Genomic DNA, 13,982 nt, shown 5'->3' with positions numbered 1-13,982 from the left:
CACCTACATCACCACTAGTAAGTCTTCCTATCGCTTTCTAATTTTTCATTCTGTTTTTGTTCATCATAAAACTTTTTTCACAAAATATTTTCATTTTTTTATTTTCATTTAATATTTACTTTTTTTTTTAATACCAACCTTTTTTGAATATACATATATATTGTCATCTCACTCATTCTCACTCGTACAATATTTATATTATTATCTGTCTCTCTCACTTCATTCCATGCCATTTTAAATATAAAACAACACGATTTTGTATTTTACACATAAGCGCAATTTCTCTATTCAACTCTTAATATATACATCAAAATTCGCCGATTTTAAGGATTCGTATCCCACGGGTAACCAACGGAACTCTATTAGCAATTCCCCCCCCCCCTGTCCATTCGTCCGTTCGTCCATCCGTCTGCCAGCGAGCTGTATCTCATAACCCGCAACACTTAGACTGTTAAAATTTTAATTTTTACAAAGTGTGGGCCATTTTAATCTATGTATCTGAATATCTCGCCAGAGGCTTCATCTATTAAAAATGACTTTTACAAAAATTATAGAGTTTGATGGGGGCATTATGTTCTGACATCAGATTTGACCTAGTTCTTCGGATTTCTTTAATATCGAATTTTGATCCTAAATGGTAAGAGATAGAATAACACTTAAAAGTTGAAAGTTGTTCCTTATAAAAAATTTTTGATCCAAACCATTTTGTCGAAAATCGTCAGCTTTCGGAAGAAATGCAACTTAAAAATATGTCAATATTGCAATTAATCGAAAAAAAAAACACACTAACTACGGAAAAAAATTCTTTAGCCAAAAATTTTCAATAGCAATAGAAGACATTCATCTGTGTTCATGGCTTTGATCTACAATTATTGATAAACTTTAAGCATATTTTCTTTCGATTAAATGCAATAATGACATATTTTTAAATCGAATTTCCTCCGAAAGCTAACGTTTTTCGAGAAAATGTTTTAAACAAAAATTCTCAGGTAAAAAAATTCTCAGCTCTTTTTATGAGGATAAACTTTCTATTTTAAAGTATTATTCAATCTCTTACCGTTCAGAATCTAAATTGGCTATTAAAGAAACCCGAAGGACTAGGTCGAATCTGATGTCAGAACATGATGTCCCCATCAAACTCTACAATTTTTCTCTCTGGCGAGATATTCAAATGCATGCATTAAAATGGCCCACCCTGTATATGATAGATTCCTAATAATGCAAATTTGTAATGTGTGTTGCCTAAGTAAACATATATAATGCATTACATTAATAATTAATGACTGTCTCTTTTAGAGCGCCTGCTTTGTTCTTTTACAATAGTATTTAAATATTACATAGCGTTATATCTTTACGATGGTACGGAACCGTTCATGTGTAAGTACGACCCGCACTTGACCGGTTCTTTCCTGATTATGAATGAATTTGATCCTTTAAATGTAATTAGCAGTTCACAATACCGAAATTGATTGTCATTGTATTAAAATGATGGGTGTAAAACGCGTACAGCCACATATAAATTTTATTGGGTTGGTCCTTGATTATTTAGGAATTTTAAGTAAAGTATTCTCGATGAAAATTTGTGAGAAATAAGGAGATAGGGAAGGAATTATAATTGTAAAAAAAAATTCTGAAAATGAAATCTCTTAAAAATCTGGATAGAAGAAAAAGTCCTACTAAGTTGTATCGTTCTATTGCATCTCATGTTCTAGTTTTATTTACAACAACTGAGACTCCAAATTTTGAGATGCAGAGATTCAAGCAGTTAACACACTCGGCAAAAATTGGAAGAACAACTAAATACTCTTGAATTCTTAGAAAAATATTCACCACACTAACAAACAACTTTTAAACACTTTTTCTAAACAATTTCCAAACTGTGGAATTTTTATATAGCCATCTAGCTTTAGTATATAAACATCTATGGTATATAAATTAAAATGTATATATGAAGATTTTGAATTAGAGGACGTAAAACAACACGTTTGAAGCTTTTACGAAATAAACACGGTTTTTTTTTGGTAGTTAATACAAGCACAATTAATTAATTCAACAAAAACATTGTGCCGTTTTTTTAAATATTTTTATGTTAAAAAGATTCGTATGTCTGTGATTGTGTGCGTATTATATGTATACATGTGTTAAAATTATTTTTTTAAAGAGTAGCTTTTTATCAAGCATACATTTAGCATAATTAGCATAGTTTACAGGAGTGTTCAAATGGATATACTGGTGACTCTTTTTTAAGTTGACACATGCTTGAAACTCGAAAAATAAGTTTTATCGATAATTCAAGCTCAATGAAAAGCCGCATCTACTTCATAATTAGTAATCGATAGATGAACACTTTAAATTAGAAAATTTTATTTGATTAAAAAAGTAACATTTTTTGTTCGAAACATTTTTAGGCAAAATGTAAAAACGGATTGACAAGTTTTACCCAAAATTGTTTTTTCGTATCAAAATTGTTATTTCGTATAATTGTTGATTTTTTAATTTTATAATTAGTGTGCTATGGAATGTAAAAGTTGGACAAATTGATAATTTAATAGTGTTATGTATTCAAATATTTCAATAAACTTTTAATAATTATGAGAGAGAGAGGCTTTTAATAATTAATTTAAATAATGAAAAAATTTTAAATGCGAATTTTGTCATGAAAATCGGTATATGGGTATAAAAAAATATTCTAAGTAACTTTTTCTAATAATTTCTAATCTCTTACCGACTCTGACCCTAGGCAAAATATTAAGAATCTGCTCTATTTGCCAATTTATATTAGGTTGAGTTTAAAGTTCATATTTCAGTTAAGTATCTTAAAAAATGTGACCCTGTATAGCTGTGAAAAATTTAAAATCGATATTCTTATAGATAACGAAAATATAAGGTTGTCTTCATCTTAAATGCAACACACTGTATAAAGGTGTAAATTAACTAAATAATAAAAGTTTTTTATAATGTTACTACTTACTTTAAGCCTTAAGGCTTTTTTAATAATATGGTACAAAAGCTATGCTTTTAAAATGCATTGCTTTCGTTAAAAAATTTATGATTTAATATATTCCTACTGAAACTTTGTGTACAAAAAGGCATAATCCATATTTTAATTAAAATAAAATAAACTATAACATAACATTTATTGTACAGTTATATTAAAATTAAATGCTCCAATAACAAACGCATTTTTAATATTTACAAAACGTCATTTTGATCTTAATAAAAGGAAATGAAAAGTAAAATTTTTCGAAATCTCAGATACTTTTCGCGGTACAAATATGTTTTCGGGATAATGTGAAAGGTTCTAACAAATACCAATTACTTGATCCATGGAAGATTTTAAAATTTAAGCACCTTTTTGAAAAATTGTATTCGTGTTTATAGTTTTCCCTCGAAATTTAAACAATTGATAGTCAAATCAAGATAACTACATATTTTTATTCCATATACAAATCTTTATCTCCTTTTTAACCTCTTAGGAGATGAATTTCCAAAAATCCTTTCTTAGTGCGCACTTACGTCATTTAAGGAACGTGTGTTCAAAATTTCATGCTTCTATACCTAGCGGTTTCATCTGTGCGTTGATCGATCAATCAGTAAGACGAATGTGAATGCGGTTTTCTGCATTCGATTCGTTAGAGCGTCAGGAAATTTTGTGACCTAAATTTATTTATAAAAAATTAAAAATATGCAATAAATAATATGCATTATATAATTGAATTTTAAATTTACCGTAAATATACTAAATTCACAAATCGGTTAATGGTGAGTTTTTGGGATCACTGAACACGAATATCATGATATAATTGGTCAGAATTGGTCTTCGAGATATGTGGTGCTTAGAGTGAATAGTATCCCCGACGTTTCTTGGAGTTTTCGGGAAATTCGTTATATAATCAATCCAATCTCATTACACGGGATTTTTTTGAGTTGCAGAACAGTAATACCGCGACAGGGTGAAGAGAGAATACCATTCAGTATGGGCATCCATACTGATCGGCCTCGGAGACGATACCAACGGAGCGATATTCGTGTTCAGCGACCCCCAAAAACTCCTGAGAAACAAATTTGGAATAATTTTCATCACTATTAACCGAATTCTAGAATGCATAATATTTATGAAATTGTATATTTTTAATTCCTTTTAAATCAATTTAGGTCAGAAAATTTCCTGACGCTCTAACGAATCGAATTCAGAAAACCGCATTCAAATCCGTCTTACTGTTCAAATTTTTCGAGCTTTGACTGTTTTTAGTGCTTTGTTTCTGCGACTATATGAAGCAATATCATTTCAGTTTGAACTACCTACACTATAGTTTAGTTTATCACATTAAGAGACCTCTTTTTTAAAATCACCCTATAAAATTGTTTTTACTCATGGGTATTATGTTGTTTTGATAATAAATAGATGATCGGAGCTTATTTTCTCATGTGTGGGATGATAATACCATGAATACACTAGCACATATTCAATTGATTCAATCTTTGATTTGTTTTTATGTTTATCAATAAATTTTAATCATTACTTACGTTAACCACCTTGATGATAGCTTCAAGCAATACGAACTTCAAATGTTTACAAATACCATTAATAAATGAAATGAATTCTTTTACAAACATAATAATGAAATCATTTTTCAGCACTAACGTGCTCATACATCCTTAATTAATCGAGCAAAATCGGGCTTTTTATGTTTTCAATAATTTATTACGGTTTTAACTTTAACTTAAATACTTATTTTTTAATTTTCACCGACTAGTTTTGGAGTAATCTATGAAAATATATCATTCGTCTATTGTTTTACCATAAAACCAATGTTAAATATGCCTACTTTTGAATTTTATTTATTTAAGTAGTCGGGTACCCTCCCCCCTAAAATTTTCAGAATTGATTTAGACTTAGTTCAACCTTCTCATATTTAAAAAAAAAAATCAAGACTTTTATCCGTAATTGCCGTCTTTATGCATAGACCGTATAGGTTCGAGCCTACGACAACACGTAGGTGGGGCAGAGGCCGGCTCTCCGCACTTTTTTAAAAATTTTTCTTTAAAAACAAAAGACACGGTTGAACAAATCCTTTTATATATTAATAGTTGAAACATTACTTTTTTGGGAATTTTATTTGCATACCATGGAAATTATTCTAAATAATGTGTGTAAAAATTTCTTTACATGGACATCCAATCATAATTTAATCTAGGACTATAAAAGACGACACTGACTATTAATTAAGTGCTTACTTTTTATTGCATTAATAGTAAAAGCGGTTTTTAGCAAAATATAATTTCTCATATTAATAATTAATAATATATTTCGATATTTATTTTTTTAGCAAAATATAATTATTGAAAATTATTAATAATAATATATTTCGATAATTATTCGAATATTAAAGACCACTGGAGTTTAAAAAAAGAACCATTATACATAATTCTCAAACATCAAATGAATATTATTATAATTATAGCTAAATATTGATTTTTAATTTAATATCACAGAAAATATTAATATGACGATGGTAGAACGATAATGATCCAAGTATCATTTTACTTAAAATAAAGATTTTGAAATTTACCGCTTTCCGCCTCACCACGGGAACAAGTAAAGAATGTCTCAGATTTCATGTTTGTCACTCTCATTTTTGACTTCGGGCGAAAATGAACATGCGATCTTTGACATTCGTTACTTGCTCCCGTGGTGTCCCACGGAAAGTGGCAACTTTGTTTAGCGCAGCTGGATCACTGTAGCTCTACCATCTTTATTATACAGAGTGTTCTGTTTAAGATAGTAGACAATTATACCAGTAACTTAAGCTTATCAAGACAAATGGAAAAGCTCTTTACCGAATTTCGATCTGAGGCTTAATTTGGGAGATGTGACTATGGGGAAAATAGAAACATTTGTACATTCAAAGACCAATCAAACTCATTAACCGCAGTAGGTGTCACTTTAGAATATGGAAGGGACTATCATAAAACAATAGGAGGTTATTATACATAACGGGGGGGGGGGGGGAAATTGTATATTAATATTAGTACATACACTCCTCTATCAAAGTTTTTGTGTTTTGCTGATATTAACTGCAGATGCTTATCTGCAGTGTATGTACTGTACTCTGTATTTATAGTAATACATATGTATTATGATACCACCTCCTGCATCTAAGTGTCTGTATTGGTGAAATAATTTGATAAATATCTATTATTTTTTTGTTTTCTTTATAAATAAAGACAACAAAATATTTTTTTAAATATTCGCTACCCAATTAAATCAATTTACAATTAATTATTTTTTTATGATAGCACCCTTCTCTATATTCTAAAGTGACACCTACTAATCAAATGAATTTGATAGGTCTGTGAAATTATAAATCTTTCTATTTTTCCCATAGCTACATCTCCCGAATAAGGAATCAGATCAAAATTTGGTAAAGAGCTTTTCCATTTGTCTTGATAAGATTAATTTACTGGTATAAATTTATGCTTTCAATAATAGAACACCCTGTATATTTATTTCTACTATGAGCTGTATGGCTCCCAATATTTAATATTACGATAACCAATTATAACTATTATTATTTAAATAAGTTCACAAATGATAAATGTGTGTTTACTTTGTATCTACTAATAACCAATAACTATCTATTTTATCTATGTTGCAAAGCAAATATGATATTTATCATTAATATCATACCTTGTATTCATTATACAGACTGTTTTATTACGGTTGACATATGCTCGAAACTCGAAAAATCGGTTTTATCCACAAAAAGATATCACAGACCTTAAATTCGATTTAGGATCTCATTTCGTCAAATATTTGCAGCTTACCATATTCATTTTTCAGTCAATAAATATGTATTTTTACTGATAATAATGGAGAACGCATTTTTATGGTTTTGGTTTAAGGTATTTCGATACTGAAAACATGAAAACGATCCAAAAAATTTGAAATTTAATTTATCAATTAATCATTCTTTTATACTTCTTTTAGAAAAATTCATATCGATTTTCTGCACGGTTTAGGAGAAATTAATTATCAAAGTCAGTGTTTTTACAACAAAAAAAGGTTTTCATTTGTATGCACTGTTCTTAATTTTGGTATGATTTTAATGCTTAAAACTTGACAAAAAAAATTTTAATTTAAATTGTAAAACTTTTTTAAAAGCACTTATTACGACTTTCCCACGTATCACAATGGAAAAAGGCATGTTTTTAATAATTAATTTATCGTAAACCGTACAGAGAATCGACTTAAAATTCTAACAGAAAGCGTATTAATACTCATTAATTGACACACAAAATTTCAGTTTTTTGGTTACACTTTCGTTTTGGTATCGAGACACCTTAAGCTTCTTCCACAATCTAAAATCAAAAGTAGTACAAAGTGGGGCAAGGAACGAGAATATGCTTGTCCTTTCCTCTCCATGTCTGAAATTGCTAAAAATCGCTAAAAGAGACAAATTCAAAACGAGGCAAACACATAAGTTCAGCCGAGCATCCCATCATTGTAGTAAACGCCATGCATTTCTTACGTGTAGTGAGTGCTTTCGGCTAACTTTTGCGAGGCTACTCAACGAAAGTATGAATGATATGTTAATACAGTTACAGTCAAGAAAGCGGTTTTGTGGATAAAATTATCCTGTTTTAGATAGACGGTGTTTAGAAAAGTTTAGAAAAAAATATGATATTGTACACGTTGACAAAGCAGCTGCTTAGAAAAATTAAAAATTAGGTACACAATGCCTCAAGCATTGCATAACGTTGTTGTATTTACAATGAAGTCCTCAGTGACACTAGAGCAAGGTTTTTGGCATATTCACATAAATATATCCTTTTTCTTCTAAAATTTTAGCACCCCTTATCTAAAAACAAACGCTTTTCCGGGTATAACTGTGTTGACAAATAGTAATTATTTTACTTGACTGTACCATTTAATGAAATCCTGCTGTTATAACTTATATCATTCTGATAGATTTCGATATTAAACATGACTAGATCTATCGGATAATATTTTAATGGATATATATTATTTATTTAATAACACGTGTTCGTTCTTTAATAACATACGTACTGTCAATTCAAATTAATTGAATATTACAGAATGTTTCATGTAAAATGTGTCCAGTGCACAAAAACCTGAATCATCCTGTATTCTATACGATTTGATTTATCGTTTAAAATAATGAGGAAACAAAGGATTAAGAATAATAAAAGCCGATTTTCACCAACTGATAACCAGATGAGATATATTTTTATGAAATTTTATTGATTTATAAACACCTTACTTTACCGCCAAAATTTATCACTGGAAGCGCTGGCATCGATTTTATTGTCCCTACCATGAATACGCACACAACGACTGTACCGATCTGTTAGCAAATGCAAATAAGTACGAAAACAAAGCTAATTTAATTACGAAAATAATGGTATGTTCATGGAAAAAATTGATTAAAATGAATTTAATTAAATAAAAATGAACACTTCTCGATAGAAAAACTTCTCGATATGAACACTTCTCGATAGAAAAACTTTTGATAGGCGTAAAAATCCATAAAATTTTATAAAAAATATGTCTCATTTGGTTATCAGATGGGTGAAGATCGACCTTATAGCGTCTCTTAGACCAAGTATTCAACATATTCCATTAAATTTCGTGATGAAACTCTAAGATGATTGAGCTATAAGTTTTTCATTTTATTAAACTTAAAAATTTTTGGGTCTGGATTAAAATATTACTCCATTTTTGAGAGTGCCAAAACAGAAATCTCAGGGATTCTATTAGAATTTTTTATTTATTATCTTTAATGATATCAAATGAAATTAATTAAACAGTACACAATTAATTTTATTAAGAAATACAATTAATTTATATAAGGAAGCCGTTTTAAAAATAAAATTTTTTATAAATTAATTATTTTCGTATGAATTTTCTTGAATATGAGATATTATTTCTCAAATACAATTGAAACAAAATTTTCTTATTTTATTATCTTTTATTATTAACGAAAAATTTTTTGGTGAAAATACGAATCAAGAAAAGGAAAATTCGCGTTTAATAATAAAATTTAATTTGAACTTGTGTATATTATATAGTTGCCTATCCATATAAAAACCTGTCCTGTTTTACAAATTTAATTTTGTAATTCTGTTCTATTTTATTTATAAATAATGAATTTTAAATATTCATTTTCGCACACAAACGAGTCAAATCTTTATATACCACTTTAATTATCTACGTTATATACATTAGATAAAGATACTTTAGCTAGAGATCTCTAATATGGTATGTGGATAAGATTTCTACGTTTAAATAAGTATATAGAGTGCGCAAACTTTTATGTCGGTATGTAAACATTTATAACTTTGAAAAATAACTGATTTCAAAATATCAATCAAAAGGCGGCCTTTATGGGCCAAAACAAAATATGCTCTTTTTGCAGCGTTTTGGCCCACACAGTGACTTTTTTTGGCATTTAATGGCGTTTCTTGAATCACTCATTGACGCCGCCAGCAAGTGTGAAATGGGTCTCGCCGGTAATCACTTAAAAAAATCAGGTTCAATGTAAAATCATTCGAACGACGAATTAGTCGTTGATGAACGTCATGTTAACGATCTCCCAATGTCCTTTGCACAAGAAAATTTGACTCCAAAAACAAAAACAATTTGACTGTTGGCCACGATATACACGTTAAGTTAACAACATACCTGAACATCAGCAAAGCGTCACTATTTCGACGCATTGTTTCAGTGTGAAATTTCGGATTTCAAAATTATTCAATATTTACATACCGGCATAAAAAATGTCGCACCCTGTATAGGTACTATGGACTAACTAACAAATACGTAAATACCGTGATACATAAATAAAAGAAGTCCGACTGGGCTTACGTACTCAATCTACAATGAAGATTCTTCTCCCGAGCCTTGAAGCACAATATCCTACCGTGTATTTAAAATTCATTCACCTTTCAAAATTTTACTTTAAAAAATTTTCAATTCATGTCTTCCAGAGTTTAAAAGGGTTCCTAAAGAATCCACTGAAGAAAGTGTCCAAAGTTATCAGTCGTCGTATACGATTTTATCTTTTATCTCAGAAACTACTTGCCCCAACTTTTCCAAGGAACCCAATTTTCATATTTTATGGTCAAAATTACTCCAAGATATCGCCCCTCCGTATTCCATTTGCGACGGAAAAAATAGACTCAGATCAAAAAGCGACGACTAACTTTATTGTTGTAAAATACGAGTTGGTTGGGTTAGGTTTTTTTGACTATAGAAGAATCGGTTCGATTTTTGAAATTTATAGCTCTTGCGTTACAAAATGGTCGCTATTTTTCCTGGATCTATTTTTTCCGTCGTTTTTTTTGTCTGTGTATTATTTCCGAGGTTATTTTTTCCTAGATTCCAATCAATCATCAAAAAGGGTCTACTATATTATTCTTTATGTGCTTATTACTTAAAACAGTTGTTTTCCATACTTTTTGAATTAAGAAATTTCTCCTATTGCGTTTCCCTGCCAAATCATTCATTAATCCTAATAATTCTAACAGACCTATTTGTCTATGCATCTTGGTAAGATATCTACTTCAAGTATTACCTACTTAAAGTCAAGTGAACTACTTCAAGTGAATTACTTAATATAAATTTCTATATAAATACTGGTTACCTATTTCAGGAATTCTACAAATTATTGAGTACAATATTACATTTCTGTAAGACTGTAATAAATATATTACACTTTTTATTACTTTAAAAAAAGTTTTTATGGTTGGCAAAGAAGATCTCTAATTCATCAATTCCTATAAAATTCGGCAGCCATACGTCACGTTTTAACGTAAAAACTGGGAATATGTAACTAAAACACGTTTGGTATTTGTCTGGAAAAACTAATCATAAATTTTTACCACCAAACAATTTTTCATTTAACTACAACTTAAGGTTGATCGAATAGTACCTACAATGTAATTTTATGATTCGCAAAAATTAAATTTTTAAATCTGTAAATTAATTATTTCAATTTGGATAACATCCAACATCTCTATTATTAATTATTTAATTAGGTACTAAAAATATTTAATAATTGTCTTTTGTCTGTTTTGTTGGACGCTAATTTTTGTGAATTTTTTGTCTTTTTTAATAAAGATTCACAAAACTATTCATTCGACTTTTTTTTAATTTTAACGTAATATACGAGATTTATAAAAGTAGAAGTTTTTTACTTTTAATCTATAGAAGGTAGAGCAAAATAATCGAAAATAAATGAGTTCATTCAACGTTTGTTATTCAAATGTTAAAATTCCAATTTTTAATGATTAATTACATGAAAACCCGTCAAATTTTTTTGCGGTAATATCCGATCAACCCAAGAATTGACGAATCAGAGTTTTTACTGCCACCAATGTTTTTATATGTAAATTGTGCGTCGTTTTCATCATAACTGCCGATTTCATAATATGTGCTTTCGTTAAAATTGACACGAAAGCGTGCAGCTTTAATTAATCACACTTTATAATTGTTCCAAAAATATCAAATCATTTATCGTATTTTTTGCACGCTGTTTTCTTCGTTTTATTTTAAATATGCACTAATTTGAAAAATAGTAAGGCAACCATTTTTTAACGCATAAAAATATGTCTAACATTTCGATAATTCATCTGAAAATGGCGTAGTTGCATCATTTTACGCCTGATGTAAATATACGAGACGTGCTAAAAATTACTACAACCAATCAAAGCAACCAATCATATAAAATTGGCAACCTTCAAGAAACCCTAACATTTTTTGTTCTATAAACTTCAAAACTAGCAAATATGCTGAAGAAATCGTTTAACCCCAAGCGCATACGGTTTGTCTGCGCGAGGAGGAGGGTTTGGTGTCAACTCTTCCCCCCGCCACTGAGAATCTCTACATATAAATTTGAACATACAATATATTCTTGTAAATTCAGTCATTTATGAAACGCATTTTCAGTAACTAGTTAATAGCTGTTCTTCAAGCTGTTTTGACATTTGTTCAACTTCTCTCTCAACGTTTTGAACCATACTCTTTACTTTTGTATGGTGATTTCCGTGACATCTGCATTGACTAAGTAAACTACCAAATGCTTCACGTTCTGGCAGTTTTACATGTGACAGCCGCGACGAATGAACACTCCCTTTCAATTTTGCGTCGGCTCAAAACGTGCCTTAGATCGACAATATGTCTTAAGATCAACCAAGCATTTTCTAAAGGTTGTTCTTGTAATATTTACGTTTTATTGGGGGGGGGGGGGGGGGAGAGAAATAGCCTGTCGTCGGTCAGCCGGTTTCTGTGGAGTTTGGCGCGGGGGTGGTTCTAAATATTCGAATAACGTACAAGTTTTTCCTAAAATCTGAAAATTTGTATGTTGGTGCAGAATATTATTATAAAAATAAAAAATATAGTCAGTCAGTATGTTTCTGTAACTGAGCGCATTAATATCGCGTTAAACTTGTCACCTATAATCAGTGACTGACACCCTCTGTTACAGAAATACACTGACTGACTATATTTTTTATATTTATAATATTACTAGCTTCATACCCACCCGCTTCCCTGGGTTTTAAAGTAAAGACTGGTAATAAATGAATGTACAGTTTAAAATTTCTTTAAATAAAATAGTCGTAATTCATTGAGCCATCAGAGTCATGGCTATCAGAAAAGATCGCCATGAATTTTTTACATTTGCTATTTTTAAATGTCAGATTAAATTAAATTAAAAAAAAAAAAAATTGTATATATCTTTATAAATTATCGCTCATGTGTTATTCTGATGTATGACCTATATTATTGTTAAGTTTCATTTAAATCCATTCATTAGTTTTTGCGTGAAAGGCTAACAAACAAATAAACAAACATTCTTACTTTCACATTTATAATATACAGGGATTCTGTACCAATACACAAATTTTCAGATTTTAGAAAATACTTGCACTTTTTCGAGTTAAAGCCGCCCCCGCACCAAACTCCATAAATCAGGCTGACTGACGACAAGCTACTCCACCAAAATATCGTGAATATTACAAAACCAGACTTTAAAATATGCTTGCAATTTTTTGTCGCTCACCCCTCCTGTTATTAGCCTCGCTGAATATACATCGCGGTGTAGAGATCCATGTGCACAAAGTTTTAGAAAAGTTTTTTCCCTTTTCGCAGAATTAACGAATTGAAAAATAGTGACTGAGTATCACTTTTTGCTTGAATCTTTTTATGACGTTAATTGAAGGTTGCCTGCTTAATAAGCTTCTAGAATTTCGAACATGTATAATTCACACAATAATTATATTTTCCAGACATTTCATCGATCATCTGCTCAAATAGATGTAGATTGTTGGGCTGGTTCATCGCGTCGTTATAGACCGCGTATCAATTCAGCAATATTTATATCAAACAGTGGTCCCGGTTTTGAAACCGGTGAATTTTTACGCCGTCATGGATCATCTTCAAAACTATGCCGTAAAGCACAAAGTGAAGAAAATATACCATTAACTGATACCACACCAAAACATTTCGGTTTACCAGTGTTATCAATATCGGGACCATCTCCACCCGAAGAAATTGACGAACATGAAGAGGAATCATTCGATCAGGATGATGATGAACAGAATGAAGAGAAATTAGTGAAACAAAATAGTAACAATACTTATGATTCATTTGATCAACAATCATCGTTTGAACAGTGTATTTAGAACTTCGTGAGTGCTTCAAAATCTAACTTAATAACGCTTTTGACATTGGTGTTTTCGAAAACTTTAAATAGAAAGAAAACTACCAACTTAATTATTTATAAACGCTTTAAATATTATATTATTTTAAATACTTTAATTAAAGAACTACAAAATAAACTATTTAAATATTTTATTATTTTAAATACTTAAATTATTTAAAAAGTATTTTATTAATTTTTTTTACATTTCTTTTTCTAAGTCGGGTCAATTAATTCATTTGTCATTTTTATTCGTCG

At 29.8% G+C, this 13,982-nt stretch overlaps 1 protein-coding gene across 1 annotated transcript in view; it reads left to right on the top strand.

The window, feature by feature from the left end:
- LOC123296241 overlaps positions 1 to 13,707 on the top strand; it is a 57,802-nt gene extending 44,095 nt beyond the window's left edge. Inside the window, exon 6 of the mRNA XM_044877703.1 lies at positions 13,312 to 13,707. Coding sequence (XP_044733638.1) covers positions 13,312 to 13,707 — 396 coding nt within the window. The remainder of the gene's footprint in view (positions 1 to 13,311) is intronic.
- Positions 13,708 to 13,982: the final 275 nt, after the last annotated feature.

This window comes from Chrysoperla carnea, chromosome 3, assembly GCF_905475395.1.
Source record: "Chrysoperla carnea chromosome 3, inChrCarn1.1, whole genome shotgun sequence".
Lineage (NCBI taxonomy): Eukaryota > Metazoa > Arthropoda > Insecta > Neuroptera > Chrysopidae > Chrysoperla > Chrysoperla carnea.
This window is presented reverse-complemented; position numbering and strand designations above follow the sequence as displayed.